Source organism: Python bivittatus, unplaced genomic scaffold (assembly GCF_059951505.1).
Source record: "Python bivittatus isolate LINGU-HERP-01145 unplaced genomic scaffold, Pbiv_v1 ctg000610_np1212, whole genome shotgun sequence".
In the NCBI taxonomy this organism is placed as follows: Eukaryota; Metazoa; Chordata; class Lepidosauria; order Squamata; family Pythonidae; genus Python; species Python bivittatus.
Genome location: NW_028277088.1, coordinates 7881696 through 7900831, shown reverse-complemented (window position 1 = coordinate 7900831; position 19136 = coordinate 7881696). Strand labels below are relative to the sequence as shown.

The following is a 19136-nucleotide window of genomic DNA, read 5'->3' as shown; positions in this document are numbered from 1 at the left end:
GAGAAAAGATCAGAAAATGCAGCTATAATGAACCTCTCTGATGAATGGTAAACAAGACCACATGTCATGCAGGTGATTTTATTCTCCGTAGCAACCAGCGTGCCTTTCCCTTCCTTCGACACATTGCTCCAGGCAGCTGAGCTCTTTGCAGTTCCTAGTTGGCCCCTGGACTCTGTTTTTCCCACATGGTGCTCTTTCATTGGCTGGCTCATCCACAGGCTATTTCATTTGATCATAGCAGCAACAGGATTTCTCACGGAGAAATAGACCTGAGAAGATCCTGATGCCGAAGAGAGAGGGAGAGAAAATAGCCTTCTCTGGAGGAAGATCAGGTTTTAAAACATTGCCCTGGCTGAGACTTAGAGCCCTACGCAGCGCAGCTTGCTTGAGCAGAGGCTGAAATCTTGCCAAGTAAGTACACTTTCAAAACTCAGTGGATGAAATGGAATTAGGTTTTATGGGTAAAAGCAGGAAAGTTGAGGTCATTTTCATATACTTTGGGAGGAAACTCAGATCTAGTATTCTTTAGACTGGAAGTATAGGCTCCAGTTCTCTTCTCTTAGATGTTTTGCATCTGTGTACGTTTGGTAGCTATTCAGGCACAGAATAAATCCACATCTGTATCTATTTATTGTTTATTTTTCTTTCCTGTTAATACAGTTGAATTCAGTAATATTTAATAACAATATTCCCTGGTGTCCTAACTACATAAAAGAATAAAATACAATAAGATACAGAATGGCAGAATTGCTTTGACTTTGTTTTCAGGGCAAAGAACTATTCAAACATTGGTAAATCTACCCATTTGAAATTTATGATCAAAATTGCTAACAATTCTGTTGGAAGAGCTAGATAACAAGCTCAAGCGAAAGCATTTTCCCCCTCTTTAGGGTTATTATAGCTTTCCAATTCCTTGACAAGCCAAAAGTTGAGATTTTTAATGCAGTAACATTTTATATGTGGTCACAAAAGTTGTAAAAAAATAAAAAGAACTGTGGTTTAGATAGGACGCTTATCAGATGCTTTCCATCAGCCTTTGAGCTGAAGTATATGAAATAACAGAAAATTTTCCACCAGCTCTGGGTGGTTGGATTACAACTCTCCTTCTCCTTCCAAACAGGGCCTTAAATTCACCAAGTTTTGTAAATTCACTGTAAGCATAAGAACTGCAGTCACTTTTTTTTCTTTTGCTGAAAAAGACTATAGCCCCAGTGCCAGGAAAGCACAATAGAATATCAAAATCTTACCACAAATGAGCAGTCACCTTACCTGTTTGGATCATCACGCTGCTGGGGACAATAGGTGATTGCACTCCAACATGTCTAGAGGGCACTGGAATTAGGGAAAACTGGAGTGAAAGAAGCCATAGTAACTCCACCTAAGGTAGAAGGAATTTTCTCTAAGGGAAAATAGCTGCTAAGAAGAGTAGTTGGGAGTGGCAACAAAGCCAAGAAGGAGAGTGAAACTTACCTCTTTTCTACTCAGCAAGAGTGAGGGTTTTGTGGTGGGCAAATCTGCAAAGAAATCTTAAGGGATCTGCTGGTCAGGGTTGAAAACATTTTAGAATCCTATCAGAAAAGAGTAGGAGCTATCCATTGGGAACTTGCAAACAATAGTGCTAAAGTAGGCTTTAAAATCTGAAGCTATAACAGGCTACATAGTGAAGATTTTTGCAATAACTGGAATAAAGATGTTAGGGAGCTTCACTATTGGGCATTATTGACTTGAAACTTCAGATAGGGAAAACAGGTAGACAGTCTTCCTCACCTGGAACTTCTCCAGATTTGGATATCTCCAATGTTGAAAACTTTAGCCCACGCCTTCTCCCAGGTTTCCATATCAACACAATCCTTCTTATTGTTTGAACTGTTCATTGTTATTTTATTCAGTACTCATGCGACTTCTGCACACACAGCAATCTGTGACTGCCACATATGGATTAAGCAACAGATCAGATGATAGGGCTGCACCACTTTCTGGTGGTGATCTGGGTGAGAACTTCAGCAAAAGTTCAGCTGACTCATGCAACTGCTGATGGCAACTGATGTGCTCATATTAGTTCATCCCATGTGGTCATGCTGAGTAGTTACGTTTAGCGTAAAGCAGTGTTGTCCAAACTTGGCCACTTTAAGATGAGTGGACTTTAAGATGAGTGGCTGGCTGGGGAATTCTGGGAGTTGAAGTCCACTCATCTTAAAGTGGCCAAGTTTGGACAACACTGGTGTAAAGGAACAAGATCACAAAATATTCCACAATTGATATGGTATGTCATAGTACATGTTGTAGCTACCAAAAGCAGCAGTCCAATCAATTCTACCAATATAAAATGCAATGGGATCACCTTACATAGAGGCAGGCAACATACAGCTCTCTAGATGTTGCTGAACTACAATTCCCAACAACTCCACTCAGCATGTCCCATGGAGAAGAACACTAGTAGTTATAGTTCACCAACATCCATAGTTGGCATAGGTTCTGTGCCCCAGTCACTGCTGCTAATAGAGTGGGACAATGGAAGGTTATTCATTGAATGATATAGTAGATCAGTCTTTTGTAGCTGGACACCTTCTAAATGCATCTACTGTTGGTTAAGCGGGCTGCAGGTTTGGAGGACTGTGTTCCAATATAATTGAGAATGCTAGATAGGGGATTTCCCATCATGCTGAACTCCTGCCCATTATCCTTCTGAACAACAACAACAACAAATTCATAATTAGTCCTGTCTAAAGTTTACTGTCAGTAATTTTTCTGTCATTAGAGTTTGTACAGCCTCATCCTCCTTCTGTGGGCAACCTAGTAGAGCAGTGTTCCTCAGCCTTTGCAACTTTTAAGATATGTGGACTTCAACTCCCAGAATTCCCCAGCCAGCATGGCTGGCTGGGGAATTCTGGGAGTTGAAGTCCACATATCTTAAAGTTGCAAAGGCTGAGGAACACTGTAGTAGAGAACATTCTGACCCCATCAAATGAAACTTCTAGACAGATTCTGCTACAGTGATATTGCCTGAAAGAGTCCTAGATTATTGAAGGACAGTGTGGAAAACAAAATGCGTATTGGCTCTTGTGGACAGCGGAAGCAATCTGGTTGTTTTGAAACATGGCTGTGACCAGCATGCAAAATACTTGCTTTTTTCCATAAGTGGGTACATGCCTCATTAATTTCATAGACCTGAGCTACACCTTGATTTCAGTGAAGCAGAAGAACTAGCTAAACCATGATGTTTAGAAGGGAAGGCTGTTGTCTAGGTACTTTGGAGCTTAAATCTGAATAAGATGAAAGCAAAAGGGGAAAGGGCTATGGTATTTATGTGTGTCAAAAGTTCAACTAGCATTTTACTGGCATGAAAATACTTGCAAGTTGTTTGTATTTTTCAATCAGTGGTAAATCTTCCTCTGATTTAATTCCAGGGTGGCATTTTATGGCCCAACAGTGCAAACGTTTTATTCCAGCCTTCCCCATACTGCTGATTTTTACATGCATTACTACAGATCCCATAATTCAGTAGCAGTGGGAGGAATCATGATTTAGACACCAGACAGGATGGAAGAATGTCTGAAAAAAGTAATTCCTAGATGGAAGTGGTCCTATGCCAGATCATTGATAGCTACAGTTTGGAATTATGAATGGAGACAAAAGAAAGGAAGAAAACACTACAGAATAGGTCTGATGCTGTTGCCAAGACAAGGAAATTCATAAAACAATACAACATGAGTTTGCTATTGGGGTATATGTAAGTTCTGGAAATGGAACCGAACATGGAAGGAGATCTATGACATGAAGTTACCCCCCATTAGGTACAATTCAACCATCTGTCACCCTTTGAAAACAACAGCAAGTTTGAGAGTTTTGAACTGATGGACAGGTCCACAGGTTCAGGCAGCTGTGATGTAGTCAGCTGTGTCCTTGGGGAAATTCTCAGTTGCTTTCTCCAGTCACAGGTGCAGTTAAGGAGAATTTAAATAGCAAATAAGGGTTTATTGGTGTGTTTAGCAGAAATGCGGGACAGATACAGAGAAACAACTCAAAGCAAATCAAGAGTCTATAACGTGCGCTGCAACTTTTCAAATGTACCTTGAAAAACATCTGCGTGGTGATACAGAACCATTCCTAAAGGGCAGAGATTTTTGCAATATAATTAAAACACATACTGGACGGATGATGTTCCAAAATACCCTTTGTCGGAGAAAATCTCCCTGATTTTAAATTTGGCCCATCATTAATCCTTTAGCATTATCTATAAGGATTTTTTAAAAATGATGTAAGTTTACTACTATTTACTTCAGTACTGGTATTATATTAGGAATCACCTCTTCCTTTTCTTTCTCTTTGGGGGGAAAAGCCATTTTATCAAAGAAACAAAAAAAGAACTCCTGTTTAAAGAAACAAGGCAAAAAATTAGGGTTGGTTACCTCCACCTTCTTATCCCGGAGCTCTTTTAAAACTGGTAGGGGTCTCAGGATTGAACCTGTAAAAACTAGGCCACTCTTCCTCAACCTTCTGTCCTTCCAATGTGTTGGGGTGGTCTGCAGCTCTCAGACTTGGTTGAAGACTGTGGAAGCTACAGTTGCAGCAGGCTGGGAAGGGTTGGGTTAGCCATGAAAGCGCCTTGGTTTACTACTGTCTTGTATATTTCTCCAGATTGTGGCTTAAGGCATGGCTGTATCCTTCCAGGCACTGTTGTCCTTGCTGCTGCTAGGCCTGTTCAGCAACACTGGGAGAGGACAGCGAAACCCAGAGGTATTCTGTGGAGGTTAGTGTCTCAACTGAGTATTTCCTTCTATGACCAAAGGGCTTGTGTCTCACAAGTTTGATAATTCGGTACAAATAAACCAATAACTTCTCAGTTTGCCTGTTCACCTAAAACCAGAGTTTTGTAAGGACACTGAAAGGCAGAGATATATCAATGGATCCCCACCACCCCTTAGAACTTTTTAAGGACCTTGAAAGGCCTGAATCAATGGATCCCCACCACTCCTTAGAGCTTTTTGAGGACACTGAAAGGTGAGATGTATCAATGGATCCCCACCACTTCTTCCTTATCATTACATTCCGCATCAATGTACTTTTTTCCCTCCATTGTTTTCAGCCATTGGAGTGAACAGAGCGTGTGGGCAAATCCAAAGTAGAAAAATAACTCAGGACTGTAATTTAATTCATGGTTTCTACTGCCTTGAATGCAAAGAATGGATCCATCAGATCATTTCAAAGACTGAACTATCCCTTGGCTATAGGATCTCTTTCATCTGGGGAGGCTGGAGAAATTGCCCCCACTGTTCTCCCCCAAAAGGGCCCTGCTTAAGGCTGCCACTCTATGTCTTGCTTATGGTGTCCACATTAATACTTCTTCTACTGATGGAGCAACATTGGGGAGACCATGTCTAGGGCTTTGTAATTTGGTCCTTTCTTGCATTGCCGTATCACATGGTCTGACAGTGCAGCCTCTCAGTATATGCCTTTCCAGAGCCATGCTGAAATAGCAAAATGGCAACAATTATTTTAGCTTGCAGTACTACAGCTGATATATAATGCCAGTGGGTCAAATCTTGCTGGCCCTCTCTTACTTAAGATTGAGGGCGAAGGACGGCCTGCTTGAATTCTCTGGCATTTGAAAGTAACACATCAAGGCATAATCCTGCTAGGATCCTTTCTATGACCTCCATAAAACATTCAGCCAGCCATTGCTCATCTGCAGTCTGGGATGTCACCATGACCAAGACATGGCTACAGATCTCCTTGCAGATCTATCTTTATTGTTAGGCCACATGACCATCTGGGTTCTTTGCTACAAGAAACTCACTTTGTTAATGAAGGAAGTATCATAACTGAACATCTCTACTCAACAAGCAAATGTACATCCCTGCTTTTATTTGTACCATTATAGCTGCAATCACTCCATTTCCTGAGGAACAACTTCTGCTTAACACAGTGGGATCTCCTCTTGAGGAAGCATGCCTAGGAGGGAGAGTAAACTTTTGTTTGTGCTTTATCTATAAGGTAGATGCTCGCTTGATACATTAAACTTGCCTTAGAAAGGGTGTGCGTTGACCGGCATTGTCAAATACCTAGAGGCAAGGAGTCAACCCATGCAGGAGCACCCACATTGCTCTTCTCCTCCCCGGCAATTCCACCTGGCTGCAAACAACAAGGCTTTGTCATCCATTGACAGTCGTGCACACAAGGGGGAAAATTCTCCATCTGTGGTCTCCTAGCACAGAGACAAGCGGGTGATTCTTTTAACAGATGGCACAATGAGCTGTAAGAAATGAACATCTCTCCCGAGACGGATAACCTGACAGAAGTAGTTGCAACAACATATTGAAATAAATCCTCCCTGATGTATGCCAGGACTGCAGAATCTTCAGTCCCAAGATCTCTTGACAAAAAGTCTTGCTTGGGTGATGTGGGCATGGCAGTTTTGAGAGACAGACCACCTTGTGTTTCCTGGAAAGTAGCAGAAGGAGACAGGGTGGCCAAAGACATGCCATTACAGATGCGCTTTGATTGAAAGAAACCCACAACTGTAGCAAAGATGCCTCTCCCAGGCAGAAAGAGATCAGCTTAGAGTATTTTCTGCTCTTGCAGAACATAGCTGGTATTTGCATTTCTTTTTTACTTTAGTTAATCTCCTGATTCTGCTCCAGAGTCTATGTCTGGGATAAATTCAGTATTGATTATTTCACTTCTATAGTGTTCCTACTCAGAATTCCACTGGAATTAAGCTATTCCCATTTCTCACCTGCTACTCAAAGAGCATTTTTTAAAGAAGGGGTGGATTTACAGCAATCTCATTCTTCATTCCAATCGATTCAGAAAGATACGGAGAGTGATGTTTTGGAAAAGGGTACTTTATCCTCCTACGTCTTCTTCATTCTGCAAAACAGTGGTGAAATGACCAGAGAGACATGAGTTCAAGCTCTCACTAGGCCAGTGTTTCTCAGTCTGAGCAACTTGAAGTTGTATGGACTTCAACTCCCAGAATTCCCCAGGCAGAGTTGAAGTCCATACATCTTAAAGTTGCTGAGATGGAGAAACACAGTACTAGGCCTCAAAACTCCTTGAGTAAGTTTGGGCTGAGTAAATTTTCCCACCCTAGCCTCTCTCACAGTTTTGTTTTGTTTTGTTTTTGCTGTTATGAGAACAACATCAGAAGAGGGAGCTCTTGTATACCATCTTGAATCCTAGCTGGAAAAGTGAGATATAAATTAATATTATTAATTATCTTGATTTACATTTCAAAAAGTTTGTGTTTTTTAAGGAAAACCTTTACAACTATTTCCTTTGGGAAGGGAATACTATTTAGAGTACCTCTAACTTCACGTTTATTTAACCCTCTTCAAAATCATTTCAAGATGAAGGTGTCTTTAAATAGCAAAGAGGCACCAGAAAGATTTTTTTTTTTAAATTAACATAACTTTCCATGTCATTAGTGTTTGGGAATTTGGGATACTGTAATCCGAACCTTTCTTGTGGATGTCAGATTGTGGAAAGCTGAACTTCCAGACAGAGTGCATTGCTGGGAACAGGCACCATATGGATGGATGGTCTTTCTGGTCAATGAATACGTTCTGCAGTGTTTTTATAAGGGAAAGCTTAATTTTATGCTAAAGTTATTTTGATCTATCTCAGCATTTTAGATGACTTGGGATTGGCAATCGGTATTCAAAACTTTTCATATTTTAGCAGGGCAGATTTTAGTCTCGTGCTAAGGAAACCGAAGGCTCCATGTTGTATAATCTTGCTGTTCTCAGCCTTGTTTTGCAATCAGATCTTCATACAATGAACTTGGATTTCCCATTGATTTAATGACAAGTGCTGCTGCTAGGAATTGATCGTATGTTTTCATTAGTTAAAAATGTTTCAACAGAAGGATCATTCTGTGCTGCTTAATAATAGGGAAGAGCTTAACACCCACCATGAAGCATATGCAATATAAAAATGGATTATCACCAAGTAAAGCAATCTTTTGAAAGCAGTGGACTAATTTGGAATTTGAGAGAGTGGTGTAAATATACTCACAAAATGGTTCACCATTTAAAGAAAAGAGAGAGAGATTATTGGTGGGGGACACTTGCCTGCTCACAAATTGGTTATCACAACAGGCACAGCTGGCCTGTCATTGACCAGGTATTTTGTCCCCTTCTTGCCAATTCTCTTAACCCAACCAGGTGATCTGAGAGACCCAGGTGGCAAGACTGCATTTGCAATTCAAAATCCTAAGGCAACACAATTCAGTGCAACCTGATCTGAGATTTGAATTGTGTAGGTATGTGTAAAAATCCACTGGATTTTCTACCCTTTGAATCGCTCCAAAGCAATTTAAGGCTTTAAGTTCAAATCACCTCCGAGAGTCATTCACAGTTTTAAGTCAAAGGGGAAAATCAATAACAGCTCCCTCAAATCAAAGCTTTAGATCAAAACTTTGTCCAGGCCAACTCTGTTCTACCACAACTTACTTTCATCTTTTTTCTGGGGGGTGGGGCAAGCAAGCATCCTTATGAAAATAGGATGGAGCAGAAGCCACCTGCTGTTTTTATTTTTCTAAGAATGATTGTCAGATCTATGTGGGGCCTAAAAGGTTTGCAGGAAAAATTAGCTTTTGAGGCTGGTGCCTAGCTGGGGATGATAGCAGTTATAACCCAGTGCGATTGGAGGGCACCAACTTGGAGAAACGCATTCTGAGGACTCTATGTTCCTACAAGGGATTTGTGAGCATGGAGACTATGGTTAACTACAATGTAGTTTGTAGTTCCAAAGTTGGAACTAGTCTTGATAAAACCCAGGTTCAAGTTGACCCTCAAATGCACAGAACTGACTAAATGACCTTTGTCTAGGCACTGTCTCTTAGCCCAACCTATCTAACAAGGATATTGTTGGGATAAAATGAAGGGAGATCTCCGTGTGAACATTGAGCTCTTGAGGAAAGGTGGAACTGTACAAATATATAATTAATACATTGATTTAATTCATCAATTAACCTGTTTTTCAAACAGAAATGGTTCAATACAATCCAGAACATAGCGAGTATGCTCAAGTAAATCCAAAAGAACAAATGGGGCACCTTCAGCAGTGACTTCATAAATCTATATCGCTGTCAACAATGAATGCAATACACAGCCATGAGAGAACAGGCTGATAAATAAATATAATCTAATTTGGCTGCAGGCAGAAAGGGACGGTGCTTGTTCCTGGCAAACTATATCACTTGTGGATGAAGATGATGAAGGTGTATTGTGTATGGGTGAAAGCATGCACTGGGTTTGTGCTGGGGCTAAGGGCCTTAACTGTACATAACATAACATGATTAACAACCACATTTTTAATATCATAAAATTGAATACCAACTATTGCTGGGAGGAGTAACGATGATAGTTACTGGCAGTAGCATAGAAAGGAGATGTTCAGGCTTTCTTTCCCATAGTCACCAAGACAATTAATACTGGAGGAAATTCCCACTGGCGTTACTGGGAGCACCTTTCCCCCTAATGTTAACTACTGTCCTATTTTTACTAAGACTATAGTCAGAGAGGAATCTCCCCTCTCCACCCGCTGCAGAGGGACGAGCATTCCTCCCCCACATTGAACACCGGCCATAATCATGTTGCTAATGTCACATGCAAACCGCCACTATTTTAAAACTGCAGAGTTCTACAGAAAGGGTGTTAAAAAGCAGAGCCACGAATGACCTTTCTTTAGAAACCATCTACTCAGTGATCATTCTGATAGCAAAAGCAAAGCAGGGGCCTTAAAAATAAACAAAGAGCCTGTGGATAAAACTCTTCTCCCAACCAAGTGCCCTCCAGATATCTCAGGGAAGAACTTCCAGTGCTCGTGGTGCCTGAGCATCTGGTGATCTGGTAGGGGAGAAAAGTCCACCATCAGCGCATCCTTCATTTAGCTTTGTGGCTTTGTAAAGAGGCAACAGCAGGTCTTTAGGGCTCCTTGAACCTCAAATTTACCCCCACTTCAAGCTCCTGCTGAATAATTGGCATTCATGGGCAGGTCCACCACCTTGATAAATTGCTCCTCATGTCCATCCAACAGAATCCTTGGCCTGTGTTTCTCCTGTGCTTTAGTTTATGGGAGGCCCTGGCAGCCTCCTGCTTTCTTTCATGCACATGTTTACTACAGTGACCCCAGTACAGTGCTATGTGGTTGAAAGGGATCATCAGGCACCCAAGAAATGCATGCACAGCTGTATCTGGGGTCCTAGAAGGAAGATTTATCCTCTACTCAGGGTAACAATTGAGAGACGTGTTCATTCTGTCCCAAGGGGGAAAAAATCCAGTTATTTTAGTAATAATAATAAGACTTTATTGATTAGCTGTGAGGCCGTATCAGTTATTTCAGTATTTATTTGCAGGCATCAAAAGCAGTGCTTGTGTGTTAGGATGCTAAAGTCTTTGCCTTAGCTTCAGTTTCCTATCTGGGCTGGATTATTCAATTACAGGCTCTTTGACCTCCTCTCAACCTTTCTAAATCATTTCCAGCCTCCACACTAGTCCTTGGCAGGAGTTGAAAGATGGTTTGAACTGAAAATTTCACAGCTTTATCAGCCTTTCTAGACTGCCTGCTCCTGGTTTAATTAATTTTAAAACAGGCATGGAACAATATGCAGGCTGCAGGGAAGAATGGACCCGTCTTGTGATTGGTTCTGCACAGTGCAGTTGTGTGTTGGACATACAATGGACCTGCTATGTTGCAGTTAGCTTTACAGTAGAGCTTATGCTTTCTGCGCAGAAAGGTCCCCAGGGTCTCCCCAGGGTCTCCCCAGACAGAGCTGGAAAAGATCTCTTGCCTGTATTCCTACAACCATTCCAGTGGTTTGAGTTGGACGCTGGCTTGACATGATATACAATGGACGGTTTTATCCTACAAAGCTGAAAAGAGAGATACAGAATAGTCCAAGTGGCCAGGGTCAACAGTAATTAAACTAAAACTAATGATCTCAATCAGTGTCTTTCAAACTTGGCAACTTTAAGATGGGTGGACTTCAGCTCCCAGAATTCCCCAGCCAGCATGCTGGCTGGGGAATTCTGGGAGCTGAAGTCCACCCATCTTAAAGTTGCCAAGTTTGAAAGACACTGATTTAAATTCAGTCTGCAAGTCAAGAGCCAATGAGACAATACACGGATCAGAAAGGGATTATGCTAAAAGTATGGGGGACATGTCTGAGGGACATGTCCAATACCCAGAGCATTAGTGAGATAGTTATAAATGTCTCCAGCTACTTAAAGTTCAGTGAAGCCAGCCCCTTCCTGCCTCTGCCAATCTTACTGTAGCTTCTATGTGTTTCTGTCTCCCAAGGATGCTATTTCTTCCAGTACAATTGTGGTCGTTGGGTGTATCTGCACTGCCCACTTGCTCCATTTCTGGAGAGCGATAACAGTGACGTTGCCCTCTATTAATCCCCTGATCACCTTCAAAATGACCTCAGGGCACATTTCTCTGCTGCATTTTCTAATAAACTTTTTCCTGTTAGGTCACTTTGAGGGCTCCTGTCTTTGAGGAGAAAGAGCCCTTCAATTTGTTACAGGGTTATTTCAGCAGCTCATTGGCTACTTTGCAAAGAAAGGACCACCCCTTCAATTGAGCCAGTGCTCATCATGCACTCTAATAGTTTCTACATCTGTCAGCCCCACTAGGTAGACCTGACCAGGAAATCAACTTCCCAGGAGTTAAAGCCCACACACTTTGGTAGAACCTTCAGGACGCTGATATAGCACTTAACTAGGTTTACTTCCAGGGTTTTCAGATAATTTACTTTTTATTTCTTTTACAGAGGTCCTCCCTCTGACCAGCCCAAGATAAAGTTTCATTAATGATTTGCTTTAGAGATGATGCTCCAAAAGAGGTAAATACAGTGATACCTCGGGATACGAACGCCTCTGCTTGCGAATTTTTCGGGTTACGACCAGCTCTGGCCCCAAAATTTTACCTCGGTTTGTGAACTCCGCCTCGGGGTACGAGCCATTTTCCGCCCGTGCCACGTGGTCCGCGGCCATTTTCTGCCCGTGCCACGTGGTCCGCGGCCATTTTTCCGCCCGTGCCACGTGGTCCGCGGCTGTTTTTCCGGCCCTGCCGCGTGGTCCGCGGCCGTTTTCGCGCAGCGCCGGGCTGTTTTCGCGCCGCGCTGTGCCGGGCCATTTTCGCGCCGCGCTGGGCCGTTTTCACGCCACGCCGCGCTGCACCCGGCCATTTTCGCGCCGCACCATGCCGCGCCCGGCCGCTTTCCGTGTGGTCCGTGGACGCCAGAACGGATTAACGGTAATTACATTGAACCTTATGGGAAATTGCCTCGGGTTGCGACCAAATTCGGGCGGAGGGCGGAACGGATTAACCGGATTTACATTGAACCCTATGGGGAAATTTGCCTCGGGGTGCGACCAAATTCAGAGGGCGGAATGGATTAACCGGATTTACATTGAACCCTATGGGGAAATTTCCTTCGGGTTACGACCAACTCGGGATACGCCCAGAGTCACGGAACGGATTAAGTTCGTATCCCGAGGTACCACTGTATAATAAAATTTAAGACTCAAAAGTTCACATAAACTCTGGCTGTCTCATCCTCCAGATCCCCGGGCAGAGGTCTCGACTTCACAGGAAGGCTAAAATTACTTTTTTTGAGATTGTCTATAATAATAGAATCTTGCCAGTCTCATTAAACTGTACCTCCTACCTCCTCCTTATAGTTCAGTGAATTAGGGAAGTGTGTGGTCTGTCTGAGCCACTTTCAAATGTTATCTGGATCTAGCGGACTTAACAAATGTTTCTTGCATATTACTGTCAAGGTCATCTTCGCTACTTTCTATATTACCTCCCTCTACCAACAGTGCTGAAATAGTAAAATGGTTAAGCTCTCGATATAAAACAGAACACTGGGGGGAAAACTGTTTAGTCAACAAAAGAAGAAGAAGAATTTAAAAGAAAGTTTCTGCTGGGTTTCAAATCAGCAACCTTTACTATGCGAGGCATAGACCTTAACTATTTTGCTGTTTCAGCAGTACAGGTAAAAAAACAGTATAAAGCTATTAGAGTGCCTTGTGTTCTAACAGTAATATTAGAAAGGATTTTGTAAGCTGTTTGTTGTGCCTGCGTGCATCCTCATTTTGATGCGTTGTATATATACATTTAATTTTGTATATGTGCATTGCGTGTGCAAGGCCAGGCTGGGTGATGCATTTAGGTGTGTCATAAAGAAAAACTTTGTTCATTTTCCTAATGATCAGAATTGGAACAAGGGCCTAACTGTGCAATATATAAAAGTAAATAATATGAGCACAGCTGGGATAACAATTTCCTCCTTGCCTCCAGTGAAATGTTAGGATTGCTGTCACAATCCTTTGGACTAGGGAAAAGACAAAATTAACTTGGAGGGTTTTCCTTCTAGAGCAGTATTTCTCAACCTTAGCAACTTTAAGATGAGTGGACTTCAACTCTTAGAATTCCCCAGCCAGCCATGCTGGCAGGGGAATTCTGGGAGTTGAACTCCACAATCTTAAAGTTGTTAAGGTTGAGACACACTGTTGTAGAAGATTGAAAAACAGCTCCTAAGTCTTTAAATCATTTAATCTTGTATCCATTATCCATATACTGTCTCTGCTACTTGTTGGTATTGGAAAATGCCGTGACTCTGGTTTTTTAATGGTTGATGACAACTGCTCTTCTCTGAAGCATTAAGTAATGGCCTTAAGAACTCTTATGCTTGCCATTTATCAATTTCAATTTCAGAATGCTTTGATCTAAGTCTCGTAAATTTTAATAAACACATCTATGTAAATAATAAATTGAAATGGGGCAAAGATGCAGCCTAGCTGTTTGGGGTGGGTTCCTCTCTTGTCTAATGGTAGAGCCAGCTTTGACTGAAGCAACTGCACAACCCTGTTCTTGGTGTACAGTTGTCATAACTCAATGGAAGGATCTGGATCTGCATTTAATGGCAGAAACCATTTTGACTACTTTGACTAGTAAAAAAATCAGTAACATCAGTCTTGATGGAATAATACAGTATGTCAAACGTAGAGCATCCTATTGTTAATTAAAACTCAGTCATGAGTAAGAACTGTGGATGTCATTCTCAGCGATGTCTTCATCAGTGTTTATTGTTAAGGCCAGCCTGCTTTCATATTAAGAGCTTTGGAGTTGGCCTTCAGGCACCTTTGCCATCCAGCAAAAGTAGGTCATGGTAAAATGAGATAGGGTCTTTTTGGTGAGGGCACCCAGCCATGGAACACTCTATCCAGACTGATTTGCTTTTCTAGCCCTCTTCATGCCCTGTGAATTTTCCTCCCCCTTTTCCCAGACTTTTAAATCTATTCAATATTTCAAAGTAAGCAATCATACCTGAAATATCCTTTTAAACAAACAAATAAATGCAATACATCGGGAGTGGGGGAATATGTGGCTTCCTGGATATTGCAGAACTACAACTCCCAGCAACCCCCGCCTGCAGTGAGGCGATGAGAAGGGCTGGGAATTGCAGTTCAGTAGGAGCGTTAAGTAAGTAAGAGGAGAGTATTACATTATCCCCAGTGCCATAAATATATAGCATCCCGCTGGTCTTCTCCCAAGCAAGACACCTGAGCATGAGTGTGTGTGAAGAGGCAATTGCATCACACCAATCCTTGTGTGGTTTTTGAGACAATTAAGTTTAGAAGCAAAAAGTTGGGATTTTGGAAAATAAAATACATTGAGTGAGAAGAGGCTGCTGGAGATGGTTTTTTACTCGCAGAGATAAAGTCCTACTCAAAGCAAACCACAGGGGCTCAGACATAGCTATGTCCAATGAGAAGGAATCGTTCACCCTGCTTGATCTCCCCCCAGCTCAAACCCAAACCAACACATAAGGTCAGCCATACATATCCTTTATTCATATATAAATAAAATCAACCCTGTCTTATATCACCAGGCATATTTCAGCTCCTCAGCTGCAGACATTGGTAGACTTTTAAGGCAAAATACAGATTTCAGCAGATTGGAACCAGGTTTAGATAGATCACGTTAGGACCTCTGCGTTTACCTTTCATCTGCTCAGGGGCCTTTAATGGTTGATTTTAGCCCATCCAGCTTGCAGTTGGAATTTACAGTCACGTTTCGTTTTTAACCACTCCATACAAGGGTGACTGAACAGTAATACGGTTTGCAGTTTAATGAAAGCAAAGCGGCCAATAGTAACCCTAACAGCAAAATTTGATTAGGAGACTAAACAGTCTGTGCTGAAACAACCAATGGCTTATCAGCCAAGGGCACCCCCCAGGCAATAAACAGAAGAGCTTTGTTGGAACAGACTTTGTTATCTTTTGACACTTTATTGGGCAACAATTTCTTCTGGGAGGGGGGAAAGGGTGTTTGTATTGGAACAGATGGTATTCCCCTTTGAAAGATGCCAAATCTCTAACTCGACTGAAAACAAAATCTTTCTCTTCCCTTTGGGAAAAGATAGCTTTTTCTTTCATCAATCCAGATGCAACTGCTCTGTTTAGTATATTTGCATTAGGTCTGAGCACTTGCAGCAACGAGGACAAGACGCGTGAGCGTCCTGAAGGATTCGGGACCGGTTCTGGTAGGAACCTCATAGAAGTGGTATCCCGTCCCCTTTCCCAAGCTGACCACGCAGAAGAGATCAGTGTATCCCAAGGCACTCAGTGCAATCAGGAAAATGCATAAGCAGGGAGACACAGAGAAGGAGTCAATGTTTTCATCTGTTGTAGCACTCACTGCCTTGCCAGAGCATCATTTAATTCAGACCCCGGGAGGCGAAATTGACCCATTCCAGGAATTGTGGAGGAGGAGGAAGGAGGAGGAGAAGGAAGAAGAAGAGGAAGAGGAAGAAGAATTTTAAGGAAACAAAATCAGACGTTTTTCTTCCTGCAGAAATCAGCAGCAGAAGCTTTCTGTAGCAGAGTCAGCAGTCTTAGTTAATACTTGCAGACCTAACAGCAGTTAGTCGCAGTTACAGAAGAGAAGAAGGAGGCTACCCTGTTTTGCATGTACTGTATCAGGAAGATCTGCTGACTCACTCTATCCCAGCCTTTCCACTCTGCATCTTTTCAATTCTTTGGAGTATAACTTGTAGTTCCCTGTTTTAGCCAGATGTGGGGGGTGGTGGATGGTCTGAATCTCTGATATTTGCCAGGATCAGATCCCAGAATAGGACTGAGTTGGGAGAAGTAGAGTTTTGACAGAGTCCCATATGACCATACCCAGGATGTGAGAGATAGCAGGTGATGGCTATTTCTCCAGTAATTAATGTCTGTCTGTCTTCTTTTTTTCCTGAGGGCCAAATGGGGAATGAAACACTTGGGTGTGTTGTCCTCCTTCTTTTCTTTTTTTCCTAATAATCAAGTTCCTTCAGAAAGTTTCAGAGAGGAAGGGGGAAAGGAAAGGACTTGCTTAACCCTTGATATTCTTATTCCTTCCTCAAAGTGTTTCCTATGTACCCTTTGGATAACGAATACAGTGTTTGGAACTTTTGTATTTTTGTGGAAGAAAAAAATAAACAGCTGGCTATAAGGGCAGCCATCTGGGCCAAACCAGGATCTACACCAAAAAAAAAAACAATTATCAGAAAGCAGAACAGGAGTCAGGACACAGAGGGGTGTCAAAACGTAGGTAGATCTTGTTGTTCAAGAAAAGATCAACAGAGGCAAGAAGCTGTTTCTCTCATACCTCATCCTGCTGAGGAGGAACTAACGTATAGTCTTTAAGAAGTCAGTCTTTGGTAGAAAGTTGTCTGATGCAGTCTGGTACATAGGGCAGTAGTAAATAGTTACTCTCTGTGTTTGTGTGCACGTATTTGAGAGAGAGAGAAATTTTGAATACCAAAATGACAGAACAGCCTATGCAACTTCTCCATATGATTTCTTCACACTAACTCATAAGACACTCTCAACCCCTACAAAGAGTTTGAAGCTGATCTGTGTTTGCTTTCATTTTTATCTACCTGTAATGGGCTATGAGAATAACCTTGAGGAAAAGGAGGAAGAGCCGCAACCAAGACAGTGGTCAGGTAAGAGAAATCTGAGACCAGGGCAGAACTGTAACCTGAGTAAGCGTCTCAGACAAGACCCTCCCAACTTCTCTTGAAGATAAAGGCAGGGAGGGGGGACACACATTCAGACTTGCAAGATTCTGTTACTGTAACCCTATAATAAGAGTAGAATTAGCATTTATAACTCTGGTTTCCTAGTCTGGTCAACCTTGAAGGGCTGACTATCTCAAAATACTGGAAACACTGTCAACCAACTGTGCTGTCCAGTTGACCAATGAAAGAATGCCAAAACTATTTTGGCCCTGGCATTGGACCAAAAAAAAAAAACCCCTCACCCTCAAAAGCCAAATAAAGAAATTGCAAAACTGTAAGAGTGGTTGTTATGAGGGGAAACTTCCTGCCAAGCTGCCATTCAACTGTTTCGTTAAAAAAATATCTTGCAGGCAATGAAGGTCAAATTATTATCTAATAGAAGAGAATATATGTAGCTCATGGTTGAACTGTGGAGTCCTTGGGGTTGTCTGAGCTTGGTTGTTTGCTTGCAGACGTTTCATTATCCAGCTAGATAACATCTTCAGTCTCTGAAGATGTTACCTAGCCAGGTAATGAAGTGTCTGCAAGAAAACAACCAAGCTCAGAGAACCGCAAGGACTCCACAAATTATAATCTGTAGGCATTTTTGCAACTAGACGCTTTTCTAATAGCGGAACCATCACTGCATATTTTGGCAGGGGCTGGAATGGGAAAAAGGGGGAAACACATTGTAAATAATATCTACTGACAAGTACTAGAAACAGGATGGTAAAGGATGTGGCAAGAGAGCAAATGATACCTTCAGGAGGAGGAGGAGGAGGATGAAGAAGAATTAAACTTGTATGCCGCCTCACTCTCAACGACCCTGGGCAGCTCAGAGCAATCAAAGAAAGAAATTACAGTCAAATCAATAAAACATAAAAGATGAAAGAAGGCAAGTGCGACGAAGTGAGGGCTCTCCCTCTCCCTCACCAAAGGCCTGGGTGAAGAGCCCGGTCTTCACAGCTCTTCTAAACAACAGCAGAGTAGAGGCCACTTGGATCTTGGGGGGAACCTTGTTCCAGAGGGCAGGTGCTGCTACAGAGAAGCCCACTTCCGGGCTCCCAGTAGATGACATTATTTAATTGAAGGAACCCGGAGCTCACCAACCTTACAGGATCGAATTGGCTGGGCAGATGCTATGGGCGACAGGCATTCCCTCATGTAACCAGGCCCTATGCCATGGAGGGCTTTATAGGTAACGACCAGCACCTTGAAGGATGGGAAGCAGGATGGGGTATGAGTTCCACCCAGTGGAAAAACAGACCACCAGTAGGTTCTGCAAAGCTACAGCTTTTCAAAGAGGAAGAACAGCTTTGTTCTACTTCCAAAAAATCAGAGCAGATTAAAAAGATAGCTTAGTTCCCCAAACCGGCGAGCATCACTAGAATAAACCAGATTGGGACCATTTTCAAACTCTCATAAGGGTCCTAATCAGCTAAGAATGTCAATGGCAGAGAGCTTTGGAAGTGGAGAGTGCATAAAGTCCAAGGAGTAAGGGAAGCAAGTGAGCGAGCCAACGGATTTTGAGTTCAAAAGAGAAAAAGGAACATTTCAGTCTGAGTCCCAACCATGTGGTCTTTCATATGCGTTGCCAGTCCATATAGTGCACTCATGCGTGTGTCCATGCAGATCCACACAGTGTTTTCTCCAGCCTTGCCACCATAATTCCCAAGTACCTTTTGCTTTTAACAGTGAAACATGGGTTATGCGCTTATGAATAAATTAGTGCCTGCTCATAGCATTTTAAGCATCTGCTACAAAGCATGTACTGTGCAAGCAGGTGTAGGAGGTTAAAGCAGGTGGGGGGACCTGTCAATACTGGTCAACTTTCTTTCAATCAAGCAATACCTGTGCTATGTGGATAAATGGGAATGGTGAGCTATGTAGCCAACTTTGAGGTCCCTGGAGGAAAGAGATGATATAAATGCATTAAATGGATGGGTACTAGACAAGATGCCCTCAGACAAGCTGCAGAAAGGGTCTCTGAAAATGAGTTCCCAACCTCAGAGAAAAGTCAGAACCCATTAACTAAATCAGAGCAACTTTGAGACGTTTGGGCTTCAGATCCCAG

The 19136-nt window shown here is 42.3% G+C and overlaps 1 protein-coding gene across 1 annotated transcript in view; it reads left to right on the top strand.

Moving 5' to 3' along the window:
- The first annotated feature begins 217 nt into the window (after positions 1-217).
- Positions 218-19136, top strand: part of CNPY1 (canopy FGF signaling regulator 1) — a 47590-nt gene continuing 28671 nt past the window's right edge. Inside the window, exons 1-2 of the mRNA XM_025175238.2 lie at positions 218-411; positions 4639-4750. Coding sequence (XP_025031006.1) covers positions 4654-4750 — 97 coding nt within the window. The 5' untranslated portion in view covers positions 218-411; positions 4639-4653. The remainder of the gene's footprint in view (positions 412-4638; positions 4751-19136) is intronic.